This window comes from Camelus ferus, chromosome 4, assembly GCF_009834535.1.
Source record: "Camelus ferus isolate YT-003-E chromosome 4, BCGSAC_Cfer_1.0, whole genome shotgun sequence".
NCBI classification, from domain to species: Eukaryota; Metazoa; Chordata; class Mammalia; order Artiodactyla; family Camelidae; genus Camelus; species Camelus ferus.
In genome coordinates this window covers 23,758,478-23,784,494 of record NC_045699.1, presented here as the reverse complement: position 1 = coordinate 23,784,494, position 26,017 = coordinate 23,758,478, and the positions used below count along the sequence as shown (strand labels likewise).

At 37.2% G+C, this 26,017-nt stretch overlaps 1 protein-coding gene across 1 annotated transcript in view; it reads left to right on the top strand.

Annotated features, from left to right (window-relative positions):
* The first annotated feature begins 564 nt into the window (after positions 1–564).
* The window catches only part of LURAP1L (leucine rich adaptor protein 1 like), a 44,041-nt gene continuing 18,588 nt past the window's right edge, over positions 565–26,017 (top strand). The window contains exon 1 of the mRNA XM_014565034.2: positions 565–1,601. Coding sequence (XP_014420520.2) covers positions 1,287–1,601 — 315 coding nt within the window. The 5' untranslated portion in view covers positions 565–1,286. The remainder of the gene's footprint in view (positions 1,602–26,017) is intronic.

Here is a 26,017-nt window from a genome sequence, read left to right as displayed (position 1 = left end):
AAACATAGACAGATTATGAAAGACAAGTTTTTCACTAGTTATGGTCAATATTTTCCCACCATAATTAAGGTGAAATCATCTCTGCAACTTCCTCCTTTTAAAATCCACCACTATCCTTAGCAGTCATATAAATTATTCTGGCTATTTAATTCTTCACATCCGCTTGCGGTGACATACTGTAACATTTGGTAAGACAATTAACTTTGGTTATACATTCTCACTGAACTTTTGGTAAAATGATGCCACTTTTTAGTAGTACAAAATCATTAGGCTTCTAAAGGTAAATTTTTGCCATGTAGGAAGATGGGAGATGGGTAATGACATTACATTTAAAATCATCCTTCTGCCTCTAATACTTGTTACCCGTTGTAAAAGTCGCAGCTACCAGGCAATTTTGCCTGGAAACCTGAAAATCTAATCCCTGTATATTAGGTACTCCCAACTAAAACAGGATGATGAAACTACTGCTAACAGCAGGGGTAGGAAATTTTCTGGTGCTCTTCTTGCCTGTGTTATACGGTACAGGGGTTGGCCCGGGTTTGGTCCACCTGCCAGAGGAGTTTAAAGTTTCCGAGGCTTGGAGAAACACAATGACTTGGATCAAACAGCCTAAATGTGAAGAAGGGTATTTCTGCCGCATCGAGGAAGCCGTTAAACTCCTGCTAAAAGAATTCTCTTTTTTATGCCTCCATACACACGACCGACCTCCTTCCTCTATGCCTGACCAGAAATTACTTCTGACAATCCAGGATACTCCGAAAGCTTGGAGACATATGGCTGGAAAATGAAACGACCCTGGAGTGTGGCCACATCATTATTTTGTGTCGCATGGTACCAGATGGGCACTTGGTGAACGGAGCTGGGATGTGAACGGACAGTTTTATAATGTGAATTTTTCCCCCCATAAAGCTAAAACAGATTTCATTTCCCTCTCTTTCGGTCTATAGTACTTGCAATATCGCCCTCTCTGCAGTATCCATTAACTAAACTTTGCAGTGGGGTGGCCAAAAAGGAAGAGGATGAAGAGGGCCCTATAATCTTAGTTAAGTGTCGTGGGAGTCGCAGCGCCCCGGGAACTGCGGCTGCGACCCGCCGCGTCCTGTGCGGATTTCAGGCTTGATACCGACCGAGCAGGCCAGGTGGTTATGGAGCGGACGGGGCCCTGGACCTGCCGAGGATAGAGACCTCGTCTCGGGAGGGCTGCGCAGATCTCGAAGCAGCCTTGGAGGCCGCGCTGCCTCTCATCCGCAGCATTTTATTACCATTTTCACCATTCTTGAAAAGTCATGGAAGACGGCCCACTGCCCGACCTCAGAGACATCGAGCTGAAGCTGGGGCGCAAAGTACCCGAGAGCCTAGTGCGCTCGCTCCGTGGGGAGGAGCCGGTTCCCCAGGAAAGAGACAGAGACCCCTGCGGGGGGAGCGGTGGCGGGGGCGGTGGCGGAGGCTGCAGCAGCAGCAGCAGCAGCAGCAGCTGCAGTTTCCCTCAATCCTTGTCATCCTCCTCTTCGTCCTCCCCAACCTCTGGCTCCCCACGAGGTAGCCACTCCAGCACCCTGGAGAGGCTGGAAACCAAGCTTCACCTCCTCAGGCAAGAGATGGTGAGTGTGATGCGCCAGCTGTGGGAGCTGGGGCCCGGGCCGAAAGACGCGGCGACCCGAAGGTGGGGTCGCAGAGACAGGGCGGCTGGGGCGACCGAGCTGAGCGCTGGGCGCGTGGGAAACACCGGGGACAGGAGCGCGCAGCGGGTGCGCGTCTGGAGGCAGCCGCAGGGAGGCTTGTTTACCCGTGACTTCGCTTGGTCTCGGTTTGCTAAGGTAACAGCGGAGCCTGCCCGGCTCTGTGTACTTTCTGACGCCCACCCGCTGCTCAGGACTCTGACCATTTAGCTGCAAGTCCGCGGCCTCCCTGGCACCAGCCCGCCGAGGGTTTGCTGTTACTGAACCCATCTGGGGCCTGCTGTACGCCATTCACACTTTCGGTTCAAAAAGGTGGTTCGGTCCATTGCACTTACTGCAAAAATACTTCCTGGTTTGCCTAGAGGTGGCGCGGCAGGGTCCCGGCAGCCCTTCTCCCTTGCTCACCACTGCTGCCCCCGCCCCTTGGTGCCGCAGCCCAGCCATTCCTAGGCCACTGCTGAGCTGAGTCTCCACAGCTGGTTCAGGAAACAATGGCCCATTCGTCCTTAATGTCCTTATGAATAGCTTGTTTCACTGCTTTGATCCAGAAGAACAGGTGATCCCCAGGCCCAGGGATTTGCTAATGACCACTTCCTACCCTTCCCCCTAAGTTCTCAGTCTGCAATTGTTTTCTGTGCTGTTTGCAAACGTTAGTCTAAGAATAGGACAATGGCACTAGTAAGGGTCTGAGAAGACTTGTTATTCCGGATGTACTTAGACAGAGACACTTATTTACTTACCATGAACTCCTGGGCAAGTCACTTAACCTCTGTGGACCTCAGTTTATTCAATGAACTGGTTGGAGGAAATGATTCCTTCCTGAATCCTTTTAAGAAAATGACCACAAAACAACAGCATTTTCCACCAGGTTGGAAAAGAGGAAAATTGCAGTGGGTGCCTCAGTCACCCAGAGGATGGTGCAAAGGATTTTCTACACAAATGACCTTACCGACTGGGGCTTTGCCTGAAAAAGAAGTAACCAGAGGTGTTTCCCTAGCTTCTCTCTTTCTGAAGTTGGAACACTGGGAGGGAATAAATTCCACAGCATAAAGTAATCTTGGCAAATATATTAGTGCAAAAAGCCATTCTGCAGAGATCATGTCCTATGTTCAGAATTTTTACCACACTAGCTATACAAGGGCTCCAAAAACGTCTCTCAAGATCTTTTAAGCTGGTCTACTTAAGAACTTAAGTTTTTAATGTCTTAAGTATCCATTTTCTTCCCAATTAGAATGTATCAGATGTTGAAAGCAAATATATATGGAGACCTATATGTATATATGTTTATGTGTGTGTTGATACAACATCTGTAATGCAAATGATTTTATTATGGTATACATGTTTAGCTGCATATACACGTATTATTCAACAAGTATTTAGTAAGCATTTACTATACCTGGTCATTAACTGAGGGCTCAAAATATAAAATGAAAAGGTCAAAGAGCCTATTTAGGGCTTTCAACTCCCTTGCACTCATTTGCAATTATTATTTGAAGTATATCAAGCCAAGTGTGTTGAAGAATTTTGTAGAGTAAAAAAAAAATCTGGTTACTTTCAACTAAAACTACTTTCTAGCCTTGTCTATTTTTCTTAATGAAAATGTCACAGAGTTAATAAAAATCTGTTTCCCCAAACTAGATCTTGCTATGTATAATGATTATGGTATATTGAAAAATACACTTCAAAAAAGCAAACAGAAATGGTAACAACAGCAGTGGCAGAGTACTAAATTGACTATTTATTATTTTTCCTATGTGAAGCATCAGTTATATATGGACCTAGGAGAATTTCTGCCACAACAGATGTTATGTGTTCAGCTCTGTACTCTAATAAAGGTCTCTACCGAGCAAATGATAACACTGGCTATGAGAGTTTAGAGGGAAGGGGTAGAAAATGTATATTCCCCTGCCAATGAGACAGTTTTCCCCCATTTGATATAACTCTTGCAAGTGCTAAAAAGCCCAGCTTCAGCATAATTGCAAAGCAACAGATTTGTTTTTATGTAGACTTGGCAGTTTTGTTATAAACATGGAACAGATGCAGTTCTGCTGTTCTGTCTCCTCCTAGCATCCCCATGGAGTGAAGCCGGGCAATGCCCCTGTGAGTTTGACGCTTTTCTGCCCTCTGCCCTGCGCAATGAGTCAGCCCCCTTGTAATATGCATGATCTCACATTTCTTGCTCATTACTTTGAGTTGTTCACAGCATTTTCTTCCGGATGGTCTGGAATTATCAGGCTTTGGTCCTGCCCTCAGAACTCCTTCCAAAGAAACACCTTAGTCATGTACAAGACTTTCTAGCGACTTCCAGGAATGAAGCCTCCCTTCTTTATCTATCAGAAGAGATGTGTATACCATTGTCACTACAGTACAGACTTGCATGGATGTAATCTCTACCTTTCTAGTTCTTTACATACACGTGATTTTACCATTGTCTCTCTTGTCTCCTTTTATGGTTTTATGAATCATTTCCTTAACTCCTATCTATAAATATTACAACCAGTGCTCTCTGAGGTCTGTGAGGTGCAGGTGTAGAGGAAGCAAGTTGAGATTGAAGTGGGGTGAAAAACTGTTTCTGTGGCCATTCTTAACGTTGAAACTCTTACTAATAACATACACATAACAAAGGGTGTGGAAAGGAAAAATAATGGAGAAGAAAATTTGCAGGCATATATTTGATACAAGAGGCCCATTCAAGGTAAACAATGGAGTGTTTTAGACAGGGAGCAAATCATCCCAATGTGTAAAGTATTTTTATTTTGACTTTAGACATAAGGAAATTTGACCACACAATAAGCAAATGCAGGGATCCACACAGGAAATTTACAACGAAATTGGAAAAAGGATATCAGACCTCTTGTACAAAGTCTGCCCAACCATATTTGTTTGCTATTTTTTAGTTCACTGAGTGCTTTAATATCTGTCATGTTGTTGGAGCCTGAGGTCATCCTGGGAAAGAAGTATTTTCATCCACATGTTGTGAATGAGATGACTATGTCTTAGTGATGGTTGAGAAAACAGGCCAAGGTCACAGAGCTAATGAGTGAACAGAATCTCCATTTAAACTCATATCTGACTCCACGTCCTGTGTTTTCCCCCATTACCATCTGCATCCCAATCATTTCTCTTCAAAATGCAATATAGTTCTTATAAATCTGTGATAAGCCAGCAGTCCCTAGAGTACTGAGGAACCAAGAAAAAGCAGCTATCAGGATGCATGTCAAGGGCTGTCTCAGATATGGGTTTATTCCAAAATCAGCAGATACTTACTGAGTGCCTACAGTGTACCAGGCCTGCTTCGAGACCTTGAGAATATAGTACAAAATGCCTACTTTTAAAAAGTCAGTCTTGGGAGGTCCTGTCCTGCGTTTGAATGTCGTATCCCACTGTCTATACAGACTTCTTTTACAAAATTTTCTTAAGAATGAGACTTTAAGCATTACTTATCAAATACTACTCTAAGCTTTAGAAGGTCTCATAATATCCAAAATATTTTTCTAGTAAGTGTGAACAGTCTCTGTCAAAGTCTATGTTTACCACTTATTAATAAATTTCATATTGCACTTTCCTTTCACAAGATGGTCAAAGGATTTTTGTGCTATCTCAGTAGGTCCATATCATATCATACTTCCAGTTTGAGAGTGAAAATTACTTTCCTCAGTTTACTCTGGACAGAATTTGAAATGCAGAAGACTATAAAGGCAATCACTAAAGAATCAGAGCCTGGCGTTAGAAACAATCTAATGCACCCTCCCAAGTTCGCCTTTCCTGATAATTCAGAACATCAAAGTAGAGTTTAGAATGAGGTGTATCCTACCTATTAATGCCCCATTCTAGATTTTAGTCCATTCTGTATTATGTTGGAATGGTCAAAGCAGTGCCATTATGAATAACTAATTTGAAGATACTGTTTCCTGATTTCCATATTTTAGCAACAATATATTTGCACAGCAGCTGTGTAATAGGGAGAGAGAAACAGTCTCAAACTAGTTACTGATCTTGTCTTACTATGAAAGCATTCAAATACCCCACCCAATTCTTCACCTCTTGCTTTAATAGTTTTCTAGGCAAAACCCAGGGCTGGACACAAACACCCATAGATACAAGGCACATAAATGATACTAGAAGAACATAAACTAAGATGTCAAAATTTTTGAGAAGGAAAGATTTCTACTTGATTTTTATTGATCTTTTCCACATTTCCCCTTGTATTAAATGGCTTGCCTATTTTGTAATAAAAAGAAAAGCTATGTTATATTTCCTCAAATAGAGATCATAATTTCATTAAATTAACTTCACAATTGCTTTGCACATGTCAAAGGCTAGGCGATTTCTGTCATTTGCTCTGTAAGAGTTTCAAGACTATTTTTACTATTTTATCATTTAGGGTTTTGTTTTTTTTTTAATTGGACAAAAATGAAAGGAAAACCCTTAGGGATATACTGAGAAGCTGTAAAGTGGAAGGCTTCTTCCTTGATGGGTTCACAGGATAGCTGAAAAGATCAAATGGGAATATAATTCTGCGAGAGAAAAGATTACAAATCAACAGTCAGCAGGTGCATGATCCTGTAGTGGAAATCAGATCTAAGTGCTGATATTCCAAGATAAAGCTGAGCAGATTTCTCAGGGCAAATGTGCCTTGTACAAGGAATTAAAAGTGCTGATAACTATGCAAATTAAGGGCTTAATATTAGGGATAAAGACGTCAAGGAGATGAGTAAATCTGATTCCTAAACAGTGGCTTCTTCTGTCATTTTGTGCATGGAATGTTATTATTAGACTTACTCAACCCAATAAATCTAGTTGCTACATGTTCCCTTCCACTGTGGCTCGAAACGGACAGCAGTGCAGACAAAGGTAGTAACATTACTTTGCTAGAAGCACACAGAATTGAGAGTATTTATACATAACTTGAAAACAGACATACTCAAAAACTGAGGAGCCCTGCCCTGCCCCTAGGAATGTATGCTGAATGAAAACAATTACCTTCCATTCCCCTCAAGTTGCCCGACCTACTGCTCTGATCTGGTGAGGCCACAAATTTTATGAGAATTTTTTAACTTCTCGTAAAAGATCATGTTTACTTCCTTGGTAGCATTAAAAACATATATATTACTTTCTATTTTATAGGGATGAGCCACAATGAAAAGACTTTTTCCACATATTAAAACTTCAGTATTTTTAAGAAAGTACTTCTGAAATTAGGATTCATGGCTGGAGTCTCTGGGGTCCCTGAGAATTTGTTATTTTTGTCTGTTTTTTCTATGAAGAACGTTCCTTTTTGTTTTACTTTAAAGGGTATTTATTCACTACTCAAGTGGTGGACCTCTGGTTTGGCATAACCTTCACAGGCTTTGGAATCAGACAAGCTGGGATTCCAGTCAAGCCCAGAGCAAGTCAGGGTACAAACAAACCAACAGGGCCCACCAGGCTCCCAAGGCCTCGAACCCTGTCCTTGAAGAGACTTTTAGCCCATCCTCCCGGCAGGAGGGCCTGTCCAACTCTCAGTGGCCCTCATTCTGGTCTTGGTTCTTTCACTCACTGGTGTGTGGCAGGGAACCAAGTTATACCACCACTCTAGGACTCGGCTTTCCGTTAATAGTGATAAAAGCATCTCTATTAGGGCATTGTAAGCATTCTACAAAATAATCTAAGAAAATCCACTGGTCCTTACACATGCATTGAAAAGCAGTAAGGGTGATGACAGCAGTAATGAGTTTTATGTGGGTTACGTGGCTGTTCTGAGGGTCTCACACAAGTGGTCCTAGATGGACTGATGGAAGTACGGGCACCTCCTCTACCAGACTGACTATCATAGAGCCTCCCATGTGGTCAGGTTTTCCACAGAGGCCACGTCTCCACACAAAAACCAAAAAGAAACATATACAGCCTTTGCCCAGCTTCAGTGTAAGCAGAGCATACTAGCATAGATTAAAGAATTGTGGAACATCATTTCTGGTAGCTTAAGAAGTCTGAGGAATTGAGACTGATACTTGGTTACTTATCAGTGAGGCTTTTCTATGTGCAAGGCACTGTGTTAGTTTAACATTTATATGTGATCCCATTGGAATCTCATAATAACCTTAAATAAACACTGTTTTCACAACTATTTTATAAAGCTTTGAGGTTTACTATTAATGCTTAAGACTACTGAGATAGTAAGGGGGTGAGCTAGGTTGAGGTCAGAATCGGAGCCTTCAAAAATGACTGTGCTGTTACAGTTCATCCTTTAGAGTACCCTGAAGCTCATGCAGACACCCAGGATTCAATGTACATATGTGATCTTCTTCCAGAATTTAAAACCATTGAACATGTTAAACTGCATGAGTAGTTACCATAAGCCCTCCAAAAACTAAAGACACCTGTCTCAGGAACACTGAAGATTTGGATAAACATATTCAAAAGCCAGCTGGTTTCCAGCAATTACACCCTTTCTTTTTGCCATTATCACCAAGATCTCCATAAAATCTACATCCCACCCCGCAAGAGCTGCTAGTGAGGAATCCCCTGCCCCAACCAATTCAGGACTCAGAGCTCAGTAGTGGAGCTCAATTGTGTTCACAACTTCAGAGTTTTAAAAGCTTACTACTAGTAGCATTTTAGTTTCCTGAAATACTCTCTTCAAGATAAAGCTTGGATCTTAGATAACTCACTAGGGAGAAATAGAAACTGGGAATCTTGACACCTGCCATGACTTCCCAGATGTGTGCTTGGAACATAGTGATCCAAATTGTGTTCAGTGTAAGCTGTTTCTAGACTTCATAAAGGAAAAAAATATATTTTCAAACATATTTCAAAAGTCTGTCTTAGACTTTAAAATCAAACCTGAATAATTCATCCTTTTTTAAGAAAGGGCTAACTATTGGGCTAGATGTTTATATATAGCTATTACAATGTTCATTTCACAGACAAGGAAATTATATGACTTACAGGGGTTAAGTAATTTGAGTAGGTGACTATAAGTGGTTCATTCAAACAAGAACCACTGGCTGTATATTGGATCCAAACTGCTCCCAAACTGTACTGTCTCTAAGCACTAGAAATTATGGCCATTTATTGTTAATGCATATTTTACAGTAATTTCACCCTGCAACTACCAGTGGGTCTTTCAGTATTCCACTAAAAATAGTATTATTTTCTTTTTAAAAATTAAATGTATGTTCTCTTATTATAAAACTTTCATAAATATACACATATTATAAAAAGAAAAGCAAAAGTCCCTTTCACCTACTCCCAATACACCTCCCCTGTATTACTCTTTACCTCAAAGGAAACCACTGCTGACAGTGTGCATTAATCCTCTCAGGTCTTTTTCTGTCTTTGCCTGCATATATATATATACACACACATACACACACACACACACACATATATATGCACATATACACTTACATAATTTTAATGTGTTTGGATTTTATTTTTTAAATTTTACATAATAATATTTTATTATGTCACCTGACATTTACTGGATAATTACAATATGCTGGTTGGTGGTGTAAACAGTTTTCGTGTATTATGCCATTTCATTCTCACTCCTTACCCACTTATGAGGTAGACACCATGGGGTGTTAGGTAATAGGAACAGATTCCTGATAGAGTTTAAAACACGTTTGTCTAGTCAATTTTTATCTTATTCTGTCAATTCTCTTATATGAACCTCAACTAGTTACTAATGAAAATGATAAGACTCTACTTTGCTTTTTATACTAAATGATTATCCAAATATTCAGTAGTTCTTTTAAAAAGGTAAATTCCATTCACAGACGTCTGACTTAATCAGACATACTCTTCAGTTGAAGAAGTTGTTAAGTCTTCAAATTGGGATGTATTTCTCCCCAACCACATACCATTTCAATATAACCTTATTGAGGTTTTTTTCCTGGTAATGACAGTATCAATAAAATTGCTAAAACTTGGACCAAAAGGCTAACATGGCACAAGCTGACCCATGCCACGTGGAGAAAGCAGGATGGCCACCCAAGAAATTAAAGTGCCTTCAGTCCTCGTGGTTCAAAACCATCTTAGATTTGTTCAGACTTCGGAAGGCTCATGATGACAAGAGAGATTCTATTCCTAGAGATCAGATATAATCAGAATATTGGATTCGTCAGTTGGAGAAATAATTAATATCCTTCAAATTGACTCTTACAAGAAAGTGATATATAAAATTAGAATTATAATGTTTTACTGACGCATTTGCCCTCTCCCTGGAGGCCCATGTCATGGAAAGTTAGCTGACTGGTCAAGCGAGGCATCAGGGCAAGAGTGAGATAGGAATTTGATCGTGTCCTGGCACTGCTGGACCCAGCACTTCATTTGGCAGCATCAGGACAGCCACTTCCCTTAACTGTCCTGGTTGGCCTGCCACCATGTCCACTGCTGCTCAGCATAGGCTGTAACTGACACATCTTATCCTTCAAAATGTTAATCTCATCAATCAGGAGCTGGTCATATTGGATTGTCTCTTGGGTAAGTTTTCAATCTTGATGTCTGATGTCTTATGATTGACTTCAGACTTTTCAGAGGATAATCACTTCCTTCAAGTCTAAGTTCTAGGGAGCACGTCACATTCATGGTTACGTCCCCTCTACTATCAGCATCCCATTGCTTTTGCAGAATAGTTTCTAATTTTTAAAAAACATTCTGGATAATATGGCTTATTTTCATATAAAAAAAATGACCAGGATTATCCACACTTGTAATTGAAAGTATGGAATATTCTTTTTTTCTCTGTATTTTAAATTAGGACACCTGAAGTGAGCCAAATTTAAGTCTTTGACTTTCCATATACATGGCGACCAGAACGAAACTGTTGTTATATTAGTACCACCTCAGTAAACTCATTAAAAGGATTTAACATCCACAGCCCAAACAGTGAGATATATCTAGTGCAACTCGAAGACTTGCTAGCCCAGGCTATTCTTCTAACAGTCTCTCTGACTTTTTTTCTTTTTTGCAAAAGACATTTAACTACATTTGTCTACACTGATTTGTTGTTTTGGTGCTAACCCAACAAAGCTTGAACCCAAAGTTGAGAAGGAAAGACCTTCCTCGTGGTGATAAAGTCCAACTTTCAAGGCTGCTCAATTCATAGAAATACCTGTAGAGTTCCTCTGCTGAGAATTTAATCACAAAGAGCTACTGCTGGCTCCTTATTGATGTGGAGTTAATTTTGTTCCCAGGTTTTCCCTTAATTTCATAAAATGTTTAAATTGATATGCATGCTATTATTAAAACATGCCAACAGTACAAAAGAATCTAAAGTGGAAAACAAAACTCCCCATATTCCTTTTCCTAATTTCCAATCCCTGAAGACAACTACTATGAATTATAATTTTTGGATATTCCTAGAAATTTTCTGAACATACACAAGCATACCTATATTTCCTTACATATATTTAGCTATAATTATACACATATATTTGTGGATGTATATGTGTGTTATTTTAAAATTGAGACTCAGGAGCTCATGTGGCAGCTATTTTTCTAGATTCAGCAAATATTCTAGTATTGAAAAAATATATATATATACATAGTTTCAAAATACAACTTATAATTCTCCTACATTGGACAGATTACTGGCAAAGGATAGCAGTTAGAGTCACTCTATTTGTATAAAAAATACTGCAGTTGATAAGGCAAAAAAGACAGAGTCAAATAATCTAGAAATAGAAAAGAACATTGTAGAACCCTAGGGTAGGAAGAAACTTTATAATTTACCTAGACCACTGGCACCCTAACCCACTGATCATCCATCCTTGGATGAACTTCAGTGATGGGGACTTCACTGGCTCCCAAGGCAGATCATTCCATTTTCAGACACCTCAATTCATTATACTTGTTAATTGGCAATTCCAGTTGTTCACCAAAAGACAAACTCTAAAATCATTCATTAAGGGGTTAAAAAACAAACAAAAAAAAAAACAAAAAAAAGCAACTCCAGCTTGTGTACCTACAAGCTATGGGTTTATAGCTTAAGATGGAAGCTCTGCCAGGTATAAAATACAATGAAAGCTTGATGAATTTCTCCTAGGTTTATATGTAAATAACTAAAATAAAAGACTTTCTTGCAAAATGAAAAACAGAATGGCAATGCCATGTACTGGCAAGGATGGAGAGAAACGGGCACTCTCCTGCACTGCTGCCAGAAGAGTATGTGCAAAGCTCCTTTTTAGAGGTAAACCTGACGCTGTAATAAAAAAAGGGATAGAAGAAAATACTCGACATAACAATTCTGGTACCAGTAGTACGTAATATAAATATAGAAATTTATCCTAAAGAAATAGAAATGAGTATGTATAAAAATATAGTTTGTGTGTATCCTTGGTATTATGTATGACTGAAAAAAATGGGGATAATCTAAATGACCAATAAGGGTAAGTGGGTTATTTAACTGCATAGAAATCAGTGTAGATGTTAAAATTATGTTATTAAATTATATAAGAAAATGGTTATGGATATATACATGCTTAGAACAAAAGGCTGGAATCAAATATCCCATAATATTAACAGTGATATCACTAGATGGTGGTGTTATGGGTGACATTTTAAAATTTTCCTGTTGAGTTTTTTTGTTTTAGCCACTTTCTCTGCACGAAGTACATATTGTATTTTGATAAGAAAAAGAATTTTTTTAAAAAACAATGAGGATGGGCTTTAGAATACGTAAAGCTGAATTCAGGGAATCACATCTCTGCCTTTTACCATCAGTGTGTCTTCAAGCACAAGAGTTTAACATGCGAAGTACCTGGGATTCTGCCTACTAAATAGTAAGCACTCATGAAGCATTAGTTTTTTTGTTGTTGTTTTGGTTTTTTTTGTCCTTCTTGTTTGATTAATGGATTAACTCTTTCACACTTATAGGAAAAGATGAGACTAGAAGTTTTCATATTACTCATCTTTATCTTCCGTTCTTTTATTCTACTTCCTAGAAGAGGTGGGGGGCAGGGCTACATATAAAGTAACTTCCTGTCCTGCGCAACCTGCACTTGAGTTCCTCCATTTGGCATTAAGCATCCTTGCAAGGGAGCAACACCTGGAATGATTAGTGCCAATTAAGAACTCGTCACGTCAACTCTGGAAAGTCCTTTCTGCAGAGTAAGGTGAATTAAAAACCATCTGACCCTTCAGGATTTTAGTCACAGATGCTAATCACGGACAAAACCACCACAAGAGGGTAAAGGAGTAGAAGACTACTCTCAGAAATATTTACAAAACATTCCACATCCTCTTCATGTGAGCCTTATCCTTCCTGCCTTATGCTTCCTTCCAGGAAATATTACGTCTCTAATAGACGTTCACATGGGTTTTTAGAGAGCAAATTAGTCACTGCTCAGAATGCAGAAAATGCTAAGAAATAACTGGTTAACGACAAAGCCCTTTTTAGTATTTCACGGGTAAGAATCTGAAACCATACTGTAGCATTCTACCAATTTACACAGTGATGATAAAATTGTATTGTAAAAAATAAAACTCAAAAGAGCCATCAATTTAATCACTTCGATCAGTGATTTTATACTCATGCTGTAAAACTAAATGATTTAATGGTATTCTAAATATTGTTTACTGGCAAAAGTCTTTCTGCAGGAAAAGCACATGATTATTTAAAACATATTTCTAAGTATCTGGGGCTCAAGATTTCCATAAGGTGAAAGTCTGACAAAATTCTACGTACATGACTTCACTGGTCACTTTACTACTGTGTCATGTTGAAGACTATGTATTTCAACTTGGCTAATAATACTGCTCACTGTCTTTCTGTCCCTCCCTGTAATCACCTGGAGGGCAGAGGCTATGACTAATCCACACTTGTGTTTTGCTAATGCCCAGGCAATTACCTGGGGACTCAGGTTTAATGTGTAAATTAAAATACACCTAGTCCTGTTTCTAATTGCTGTGTTTGGAATGCATTGGCAACACTGCCTTTTTGGAGTGCAACATAGAACCTCAGTCTCTCCTTTGACTCGCACCAGCCATGCCCAGTCCCCTGGATCTTAGGTCCTTGGTTAAGGAAAGACTAAAGTATCTTTACAATGTGTTACTGCAACACTTCACAGGAAGGAAGGGAGGGAGGGAGGAAGGGGGAGAGGAAGGAAGGAAGGAAGGATGGACTTTTCTTTCCACTGGGAAGTAATGCAGCACAGTTTCCTCTCGGTCGCAGGACCTACTCTATCCTTAGATACTGTCAGTATCAGGAGCCAGTGCTCTAGCGGGGAACTGGCAACACAGAAATGAAAGTGTTGTTTTCTTCTCTGACAGATGTGCAACGAAAGTGCACATTTTAGTTTCTGCCATCCTCTTTTCCTACCCTGGAATGAGGTTTTGAAGTTCCAGAGGGAAAAGAAAGAACTTACAAGAAAAAAAGACACCATTTATAATATATAGTATACATATGGATAGATGATACAGTCTATGTGGTTTTGGATGAAAATAAATAGTAACTTCTTTGGGCAGCCTACCATAGCTCCTGGGTAGCACTGCTTGTCAGGGCGTTACTTCTCTGACTACTCCTGGCATATAGTATAGACTTGGGAACCTAGGAGTACAGTGTGACTCAGGCACTCGTATCCAAGGTGTCTGGGGCAGTGAGCAAACTTGCAGTGAACATCATGAGCCATGTCCACAGGGTATGTTAGATTGACAGAACGAGAAAAGCTAGGTTTCCTGAGTATTTGATGTAAGATTCTACAGCTGGAAGGGGTTTCTAGGAATCAACCCAGTTTTCTGTTTTTAATTTGTAACTAGAGTTGAAAGATGGTTCATCTTTGAAAGTTCAAAAAATGGCCATCAAATATTCTAGTATTACTACTAAACCAGCAACTCTATGGGTTTCCTTCTGAATTTTTTTTTATCCCTACATGAACTTTTATTTTCTTTTTAAAGCCTGTTTAATGAATCTTTAAAAAAAAAAAAAAAGTCCCACTTAACAGAGGCAGTGAGGATTGAACCCAGGACCTCATGCATGCCAAACATGTGCTCTACCACTGAGCTAAACCCCCCCACCCCCTGAACTTTTAAACAGTACTCATTTTCCCAAAGCATTGGTTTTACCGTCTTCCAAGAGGCTACACTACATGGACTTTTGCTGCTTTTAATTTTCATATTTCTTATTTATATCATCCACAGAAAAACTTCCAAGTGGAGGTTTAAAAAAAAAAAACCACTTTTATTGTAAAATAACATTAGACTTTACATAAAAGCTACAAAAAGAGGACCTAAAATCACTACATAACCCCCACCCGAATTCTCCCACATGGTAACATTTCATCTTTACCTTATCATGCTCTCCCCTCTCTCTCCTCTCTTTCCCTTCCCCCTAAACACATACACACACTTCTTAAACATTCTTCAGCTTGAAAGTTGCAGACATGAGATTACTTTACCTCTAGACACTTCAGTGAGCATTTCTCAACAACAAGAACAGTCATGGGACATACGTGTTGTCCTTCCTCCCTCCTCTGTATATGCAGTCATCATCAATGACTTACATCACGTCTTCCTGCTGAGTTTAGACCTGTTCTAAGAATATCAACTGAGCAGCACAGGTGGACACCCTACATCAATCAGAAGTCTACGTCAGGCCAGCATTCAGTTAAATAATATGAGTAGGTCTACCGGAAGCCTAGCGGGGGCAATTCGAAAGAACGTGCCCTCAATTTCCCACTTTGCTATTGACTCCCAGAAATCCTGCACTCACAAAATCATCTTTTCAGCCAGAGCTTGTGATCTGTATTAAAAAACAAAAAATGAAAGAACTGGAAGATTTTGGACCTTAGGTGGTATATTTAGTAAATACATTTTGAATGTTAGATACATTAACAACACTACTGCCTTCTACTATTTAAGTTGTATAGGGGCAAGGATGCTGAGAGCCAGTTTTGCTAAGTGAGGAAAAAGAGAGAAAAGGACACAGGAAAAGAAAATAATCTTTTAGCTTTTTTGTCTAAGAAAAGATTTTTTTCTATGAGTTATTATTTTGCACTGTGTACCACAGTTTACAAAGCATTCTCACATATGCTATTTCTGTCCTCAGTCTTGGGGTTATCGGGTTACAACTATTAGGCAATGAATATACCTTTTGCAGCATGTGCTATTATACAATGTTTAAAGCATATATTTGCTAGGATATAGTATTTGCCCAGTAAATGTGACCATTAATAATAGCCTTCTGCCTGATGCACTTGCTTGGCCAAGGAAGTAATTAATCAAGCTATGCTATGACTATCCCCATGTGCTATATATTAAATTTAGTTTTTAAAATTCAGACAAACTCCTTTTGGGGATTATACTTAATAGTAAACTCCCAACGTTGAATTAACTCTTGAAAAATATCTACCTGTTTTTCCTTTAACCTAGTTATGTTCAGAGTCTGCCAGCAACTATAGCCCTGACCACCCTAATGAAATCAATAAAACTGAAATAGAATTTTAACTTTTATAGTCTGCTTCTTAAGTTTGAGTTTATTACTTCAATTTTAAAAACTGTGTGTTGGCTTTATAATGTAACACTTATTCCAAATTATTCCTCATTTGGAAGTTTTTAAAAGTTAGTTTGGAAACACCAGATTCAATATGTGAGAAGGTAGTCAGGATAGCAAAGAGATTTATAGTCTCTCTCTCTCTGTGTTTTTGTTAGTGGGGAAAATGAATCAGACTATGAGAAGGATTATTTTGACAGACATCGGATTTATGATGAAATGATGAACCCACAGGTTTTAATGGGCACCAATCTTACATAAGGATTTGGAAATGGATCTTGAAATTTCCCCCACTCAGTCCAGTTCCCCTCCCTCCAACCACCATCCTTGGTAGCCTGGGAAATTATACAAATCACTGCCATGTCTACTAACAAGCACCCTGCTTCAATGTAACTGTACCATTGTGAAATGAAATCTGGATTCTCCGTATTAGTATGTTTAATGTAAAATGAAACTATTTTCTTAGATGTCCATATTAGCATGATTTCTTTGAGTTGATTTTTATCAGCATATATGTTTGTGTTCCACAACCTTGATCTGTACTTTGGAGCAGAGTTAGACTGAAGGACATCTTGTATGTCCTCCTCAGCATTTTTGGGACCTGTTCAGTGACTCACTGGCAGTAATTTTTAATTGTCCCCCTTTCCAACCATGTTACAATTTACATTTATAAGTGGGATTTAAAGAGACCGATTTTATGGAAGATGGGAAACTTATTCAGTGAAGCAAAAGACTATTTCCACACTACTGAAGTTGAAATCTTACACAGATTCATGCAAGGTAAGATCAGGAATTTTGAGATCTTAATGGTTGCCATGTATTATATTAATGTATACTATAACTTTAAAGGGAAGTTAAGAAGACACAGTAAAAAAAAGTTTCTTCAAACAGTAGTCCTTCCAGTCACCATACAAAGCAATCTTTTTAGTGAACCATAACTTTACTTGGCATCAAACATGGAAAAATGAACATGATTTTAAGGGTGGTGCCAACACAAAATGGAATTGCCCAAACATTTTGATTTAATTAATAAATGAAATTAGTTGAGAATATGAGCAATAGCAGTCCATAAATAAAGTTAACAAGACTAAACTCACACACAGATGCTACTTTCTGTGTTGGAGATTTTTAGATAATCACAGCATAACCATCTTACCTTACTGAAATTAATAAGCTAGTGGTTTAAAATGATGATTGTTAGAGTCTGTAACACTGTTTTATTTAAAACCACTAACCATTAATTTAAGTCTCCTAGGAGCACTATCAAATGCTCACATTGCTGAGTTGGAAATGGAGATATGGAGACAGTGATTGACAGTAGATTAAGACAACGCCAGATTTCCCACTCTCCAAACTGGTTGTTCAGGGCGCCATGGAACAGCCAATATAAATAGAGAGAATTCATTTCCATTTACACATTAATTCCAGAAGTCCAGACATCATTACTGGGAATGCTCAGTAATTTCCTAACATTAAGTGCTATGTTATTTTTGTTTGCTTTCAGTCTTAAGACAAGTTGATTGTATTTGGATTTCACCCAGAATTATTTAAGGAGAAGTGAATTTTTCTTTTTTCTTTTTTTTTAACATCATTCAGTTGATTTGGTGTCAATAGAATCAAATAACTTGAAAATTTTATCACATGAAACCCAATGCCTTTTTGTAAGCAGAATTTGGTACTACTCCAGGGCACTAACTCTTCTGGGAACAAATAAAATAAATGAAGTATATACTAAGAATGTCAAATTGATTCACACACTTGGAAATGAGTCTAAGAAGAATCTATTTTCCATCTCTTGACCTTACACATGAAATTAATTTTGCCCCAGCCAAATATTTCAGTTGTTCCAGTTAAACACTGATGATGCTTATCTATAGTAAATATACATATTTCCAAATCCCTACTCCTTGTTGGGCCTTGAAGACAGATGGAAACTCTCAGATGCACACCATTAATCATGTAAATCTCCATCTTGGTCATTGTTCCACATCTCTGCTTCTAGAAATATTTCTATAATAGGAATCAAGTAAATATAACACATATTTTTAAGCATCAACTATATCTCACTCCTAAATAAGCCCCAGAAATACAAATGAAGTTGAAGACATCGATTTAAGGTTACCTGCAAATCAATCTGTCAAGTAAGGCATGGGGTCACCACTAAAACAAGAGCAATATTTAATCTCCATGTTATTAAAATTCTGGTCTAATCCCAAATCCCAAATTCTGATTTAATCTGGTCACAATCTGTAATAAAATGCAATTTTATAAGAAACAAATTATATCATGACTGGGCCTAGGAGTTGGTCCTTTACATCTAAATATATCATCCCACCTCAGTTCCTCAAACGTGCTATGTGTATACTCTTGTCTCTAGACATTTGTACCTGCTATTCCTTTTGCCTGGATCTTTCTTCCTTTCCCACCCTATCCCTCACACCTTATCCAATTAACTCTGACTTTTTCATCCTTCAAGTCATACCATTGATAATATTGTAATTTTTTAAACATTTTTTATTGATTTATAATCATTTTACAATGTTGTGTCAAATTCCAGTGTAGAGCACAATTTTTCAATTATACATGAACATATATATATTCATTGTGACATTCCTTTCTCTGTGATAATACTGTAATTTTTTTACATCCCTCATGAGACTATAAGTTTTCTCATAGCTGGAACCATGTCATTATTTCATTTCTAGAATTTAGCAGAGTGTAAGAGCTCAGTATTGGAGGAATAAGTGAATAAAGCTATCTAGAATGTGATTAGAGAGGAGGGCAACAACAGGTAGAAGTAACAACTTGAGCAAATTTGGAGGTAGCATAAGCCTTGATTGCCTAGGAAACTATAATGAGAATGATGGATATAGATGGGAAGGTTATGTTGGAGTTAATGAAAGTAAGATCGGAAATGGTAAAACAATCCTAATGAGTAGAGAATACCAATCTAAAAAGTTTGAGTATGATTTGATAGTCAATGAGGACAAATAGTAGCTGTTATTTTAAAGAAGTTATGTAACGAAAGCTGTGTTTTTTTTTTTTTAATACTTACTCTCTTTTCTTCTTACAATTTTATTGAAAACCAAATGGTTTCCATGTGTTTTATATTATGGGATCCTTAAACTGTGCTGTATTGTTGAAATATTCACAAACGAGAAGGCACACTGTTCATTTCTGAAAAATGAAAGTATGCAACAAAATAACAAATGACAAAAATATTTTTGGAACAAGGAAACAGAAAATATTATACTTGCAGTAGATATAAATACTTCCTATTAGTTAAAATGTCATAATTACACAGATTTTTCTACAATATACAACCTCAATAAATTTAAGTCGTCTTTATTAGTATGTTGACGTTTTCTAAACAAAAAATTTAAGTATGTTTTAATTGTCCAAATGACATTTATCCATGAACAGCTATTTATATAATTCTCTATGTTTGTGACTGTTTATTTTGAATTTAAGGGTTTTCCTGAATAAAATGTAATACACACCCCTTACAGCTATTTTAGAAAGTACACAAAATATAAGCAAAGCAAGGAGGGACCAAAAAATCATGATTACATTACCTTGAGGCCATTGTTGTGAGATTTCTGTCTTATTTCATTAGAGTATTATTCTCCTGTAATTTTTCCTTTCATTTTTGAAGTTACAAATGTATCTTATATCTTACTGTTGTAGAGCCTATTTTCTTGCTCAACATTGTATGATAAACCTTGTCCTATGTGGTTTTCCTAAGCTTAATTTGTATTGCCTGCAAAACATTCAATTTTATGTGCATTTCTCTAGTTTTGGACAGTTAACTTGTTTCTTACACTTTCTGTGATGATGTAACATTTCAGATAATTTCCTTAATAATTCTTAGGCAAGGGGAAAAAATGTCATTCCTTTTGCAACATGATTTTCCAACTCGATTTTTTAATTTTTTTGTCAGACTGAATATTTGAGTAGTTTGTTTTTTTTTTGCAAAGGGTGCATGAATGCTGTTTTCTGAGCTCTTGCACAGGGGAAAGGAAACAGGTAAGCATGAGGAATCAGACCCCGATAGATCTCAGTCTGAATCCCAGCTTCATCACTTTCTAATTGTGTGAAGCTGGCAAGTTACAGATCCTCTTTGAGTTGCAACTTGAAATAATAATACCCATCATTTAAAGTTTTTGTGAAGATTAGGATATACACACACACACACATACAGTACTTGTCATAGTGCTTGGAACAAGTGCTTTATTACGGACTAGCCATCATTTTATATGCTATTATGATTATTGTTGGAATTCTCTGTTGTCACTATGGAAGTTAACTAGGGTTAATTAAAATTTTCTGTGTGGGATTACAAAAACAGTAGGACAAAAATCAAAACAGCAAGTACATTATCAAACCAAAACCTCCACTGTCTCTAAAATGCATTGCTGCCAAGATTCATCCTATTTCTGACTTCAACCACAGGGCTTTACTTATGGGTGCTACACTTATTTCCCAGAATCTAATACACAACCTCCAGCTGCTCTTCACCCTACTTCCTGAGCAGTGAATCCTGATCACTGCAAAACCAGCCTATGACTGAAGAGTGGCAACGAGAATCACACCCTAATTAGTTTATAAATGCAGTACATACAGAGTTTTAGGAGGGACCAAAGTCAAGTTTCAGTTGATTGCAAGAATCAGGAGATAGACAGCGGGAAAGGAAAATAGGCTTCCCCCCCCTACTTTTAGAGGAAATTAGGTACAACAGCAATTATGCTTTAATCTGCATCCACCAGGATTTTAATTAGCAGTCTCAAATCCTAGTGATAGTTTCAAAGTTTGAGCTGTTATTGCAGGAGTTTTAGCTTTTTCTCCCCCTATATTATCAGGATAAGCTTTTCAGTTTTGTTTTTACATCAGAAAAGTTTTCAATGATTTTATTTTAGTTGGAATTATATATTTTCTGTAATAGAGATATCAAATCAAGCCAAATAGAGTCTTATTTAGAAAATTCACATCCAAGGGAAAATATATGATTTGGCATAATCTTTGCTAATTTTACGGCAAACAGCTGTATAAAATCCAGATATTATTTACTATAACATGTTTGAATATAAGTACTTTCTGTTTTTAATCATCTGAGTTTATGAATGGTATTTATGGAACCAACTCCAAATAGGTAATGGACTGTTTCTTAAACATGAACAGTAATTTAGATGCTAGTTTATTGGGCCAGCATTCCATCTTAGGGTATCTCTAGTGTTTCTAGTGGATATTAAGTCAAAGTTTTATCACAAGCACCATTCTTGTTTCAAATTTAAATTACAAGCATCATTCTTGTTTCAAATTTAAATTAAAAAAGGCGCCTATAATTCTAAAACTGTAAATGCTTCATAGATGAAAATTTCAGTGTAATGTTAGTCTAAGGTATCATCTGAGCAAAAACAGTCAAACTCGGTATTATAATGAAGCTGGGTGTCTGGACACGTCCTAATGAATTCATCGTGTGCCATGTGCTCCAATAATTCTTGCCACCAGCAGCCACCTTCCGCCAGTAGGTATTGTAGGTTCCCACCTATATTTTCTTGACTTCATTATGGACTTTTTCTCCATGGTATGAATAATACTATGACACAAAACCTATCAGCAAACTACAAGTTCTATATTTTAACAGGACATTTTAAAACTACCGGAAAATTAGGACGCAATTACGACTGCAGTGCCTTGATTGTTTTCTTTTCCATCCTTTTCACCTTATTTCATAAGAATTAAGAGAAGTGAACCATCCTGTTCCCAGTAGCTCTTTTAAAATATGGTGACCCATCTGTTGCCATATGCCAGGCATCTGCTTTTATCACCCTCATTTGTGGTCCTTCAAAGCTAGAAGTGATGAATTCACACTGAATTCATGCTAATTTTTACTGCAAGAGAACAGCTATTTGCAAACCATTTAAAATGGCAGCAGTGATTTTCAGACAGTAAGGGAATACAAGAGGGTAAGAATAGAAATCTGCCATGTATTTTTATTCTCAGCCACCTTTTTGAATAGGTGTGTAACTGTTAGGTAATTGTAATACCTCCATAGTTCCACTTCTTCAACAGCAAAATATGAGAAGTGATTTCCGATTATAAAATATTTGTTGAATTTACATCAAAGTAAGTATGACATCAAATATAATAGGGTCGACTTGTTCATGACTGCTTATTTAGGTCAGTGGCTGTTTAATCCAAGCTGTAGAATTGTTTTTGCTTTAAAAAAGATGATTTATTTTTATCCAATCCTAAACTGTCTTCAGAAAGAACTGGTGGACTGTTAAAGGCTAATACTACACTGATCAGACTATAGTGTAATATTTCTCATTTCTTTAGTACTGTGGAAATATCAATGAATTGGAATCAGAAGACAGAGGTCTCAGTTCTCCTTCTTGCACTAAGTGGTCTAACACAACTTGGGGCAAGTCATCAATCTTGAGTCCACGTACAAGTCTCACAAAATACGGCAGCCTGACTTGACAATGAACTACGGTTTCTTTTAGCACTAGCAATCTGAGATTCTTATGTCTGTCTTTAAGGTGTGTATTTTTTGGCTGCATGAAATCAATCATGTATGCATTCATCAACCTAATTTTTCAATGTATACATGTAATTCTGAAGTGCAATAGATATGATATCAATGATATTAGATAGACAGAAGTAGCACTGACTTTAAAAAATGCCTTATCGAATGTGTATTGTCCAGATTTTCTATCCTGAAAGCCAACTTATAAATAATCCTCTTTGAGCATGGGAACGAGATTTTTATTGGAAACAAATTCAGTCTGTTTCTTTGACCTGCTCCATTTAATTGAATTTCAGAATCCTCAAATACGGTAGACTTTTTTTGTGGTTGTTAATTTGGGTCATTCTAAAAGTAAAGGAGATGAGTGAATTTTTTTAATTGTGCTAAAAAATACAGAACCTAAAATTTGCCATCTTAACCATTTTTAAGTATAAAGTACAGTGCTGTTAACTGACTGTAACTTGTGGTGCAACAGATCTCTAGAAATTTTTCATCTTCCTATGTTGAATCATCTTTGCATTCCAGGAATAACTTCTAGTTGGTCATAGTATATAATCCTTTTAAGTATTTGTTAATTATATCTGGTAGTACTTCGTTGAGGATTTTTGCACCAGTGTTAATCAGGGCTATTGATCTATAATTTTCTTATCGTATGTTATACTTGATTTTCATATCAGGGTAATGCTGCCTCAGAAAATGACTTAGGAAGTACTCTCTCTTCAATTTTTTGGAAGAGTTTGAGAAGGACTACTGTTAATATTTCTGCAAATGTTTGGTAGAGTTCTCCAGTGAAGCTGACTGGTCCTGGTCTTTGTAGGGAGGTTGCTGACTGATGATTCAATCTTCCTACTAATTATAGGTATAGGGGAGGAAAAAAGTTTCCTTGACGCACTCAGCTGGGTCTGAAAATTCAACTGGTAAAGACATATTATGAAGAGAAAAGCATACAGATTTATTTAATATAAAGTTTATGTGACACAGAGCCTGCATAAAGACATGAAGGCCTGAAAAAATGGTTAAAACTGAGTATTTTCATATTAGGTTTGATGAAGGGTGGACAGTCATGAAGAAATATCATAGGTCAAAGAGTATGTGCTCAGCGTAATAAACTGGAGGAAACTTAGCAGGGCCTGTTCGTTCAGATTCTTTTCAGCATACCCTTGTCTTTGAAGATAAGGGTGCTTCTTCCCTCTGAAGATAGAAAAGGTACCTGTCACATGAGAGTTTCAGGACCTGTTTCAGGAGCAGAGCAGAGGGAAAGTGGTCAGAATGACCTTCCAGCCTCTGCTGTTTTCTCAAACTCCTTAAGCTGAGAATATTCAAGATGCCTCTTTTGGAAGTAGCCTGACCTGAATGCCATAAGTCTGTTTAGATTTTTTAATTTCTTTATGATTCAGTGTTGGTAGGTTTTCTGTTTCTAGAAATGTATCCATTTCAACGAGGTTATCCAAGTTGTTGGCATATGATTGTTCATGGTAGTTTCTTATAATCCTTTTTATTTCTGTGGCATCAGTTTTAATGTCTCTTCTTTTACTTCTGATTTTTGTTATTTAAGTCTTCTCTCTGTTTTCCTTAGTTAGTCTAGCTAAGAGTTTGTCAGTTTTGTTAATCTTGGGGGAAAAAACAGTTCTTAGTTCCCTTGACTTTTTAAAAATCATTTTTCTATTATCCATCTGTTTCTTTCTGTTTTAATTTTTAAAAATTTCCTTCTTTCTGCTAATTTTGAGTTCAGTTTATTCTTTTTATAGTTCCTTGAGGTATAAAATTAGGTTGCTGATTTGATTTTTTTTTTTTTTTCTTTTCTAATATAGGTATTTACTACTAGAAACTTCAGGAGTTAACTAAGTTGTATTGAGCACCTTTTGGGCCAGGCTCTATGCTATGTATATCCATTATTTCATGCATTTCCTCCAACCATACTAATATAGTAATCTAATGAGTAATATGTACCATCTTACAGATTAAAGCACTGGTGTAGAGAAAATATTAAGTTAACATGTCTCACTGACCGAAATCCAATAGGTAATTAGTGGAGGAATTGCATTTTATCTTTGACCTTTCAAGATCCAAACCCAAGTTCTTTTTAGGGTATCAGTTTGCCTGAGATACCATTTTCCTATACTGTTTGAGTCTGGAACTTCCTAAGGATATAGCAAAGAAATGTCCAAGCATACTGAGACAAAAAGGAAAAAGCAAAAACAAACAAGCAAACAAACAAAACAAAAAACCCAGAAACAAACAAACAAAAAAACTATTGTTCCTTAGTTTAGAGAAAAAACAGGTAAATTCTTTCTGTAAAGTGATATAACCAATATATAAGCAAGACTCTGTTAAGATCACTTGAATGTCTGATATCTTTGTAATTTTCACAATTTTCAGAAATAGCATCTGGATAGTGGTCTCTCTTGACAAGCTCAGACAAAAACTGATGCCTCTTAATTTTGCTTAGGTATAAAGTTAAGGTGTAAAAGCAATGGAAAATATTTAGAGCTCTTACATAATGACAAGGATCAATTTTGTACCCTTGGTACAAAAAAAAATTTTCCTAGTAAGTTTCCTAAGCCAAGAATGTGATCTCCTAATTATGGTAATATATTGCAATTGTATATAGCACCTTTCATCGGAGAACATCTAACCACTCCACAAGCTATACCAAATTGAGTCTAGCTGCCTCTGTCTGAAGTAGCATCAGAATATTATTTGGAAAGTGGTTAAGTGTTTAAAGATGGCTAAAGCTATCAACAAACATGCTCACAGTGAAGTGAATCAGGAGTCACTATATTTTAGGAATCTGTATCCTTGTTCCAAAGAACAGACCACCCAGCCATTTTATTTCCTAAAGGAAAACATGAGATTCTCAAATCATTGTTCATTTTAAGAATTTTTTAGTATATTAACTTTAAACTGCCATAAGGATATAATTTTAAAAAGAATTCTTTAAGAACATTTTTAAATGCACCCATTTAAGAGTGTGTTTAGCAATTAAGTTATGAACAATTAATATTACTGCTTTTGAAAGGCATGTAACAAACTTCCTTTGTGTCCATTAAAAAAAAAAAAAGACAGTATAAACATAGACTTCAGAGAAATCCAAGAATGTTCCTAAATAGGGAGAACTAGTCAAAACTCAAGAGGAAGAACATATTTGTCATGAGAATTTTAAGAACAGTAAGACTGGGTTATGGGGAGAAAACAGGAGATCAGAGTAAGAATTTGGAGTCAAGACCTCCGGGCCTTTCTATGTCATATACTTGAAAAGCACTTCACCCTCATCTTTGCTTCTGATTGAAAAACTGAAAACAGCCTTGCTTCACACGTACAAATACTTTTTTTTTT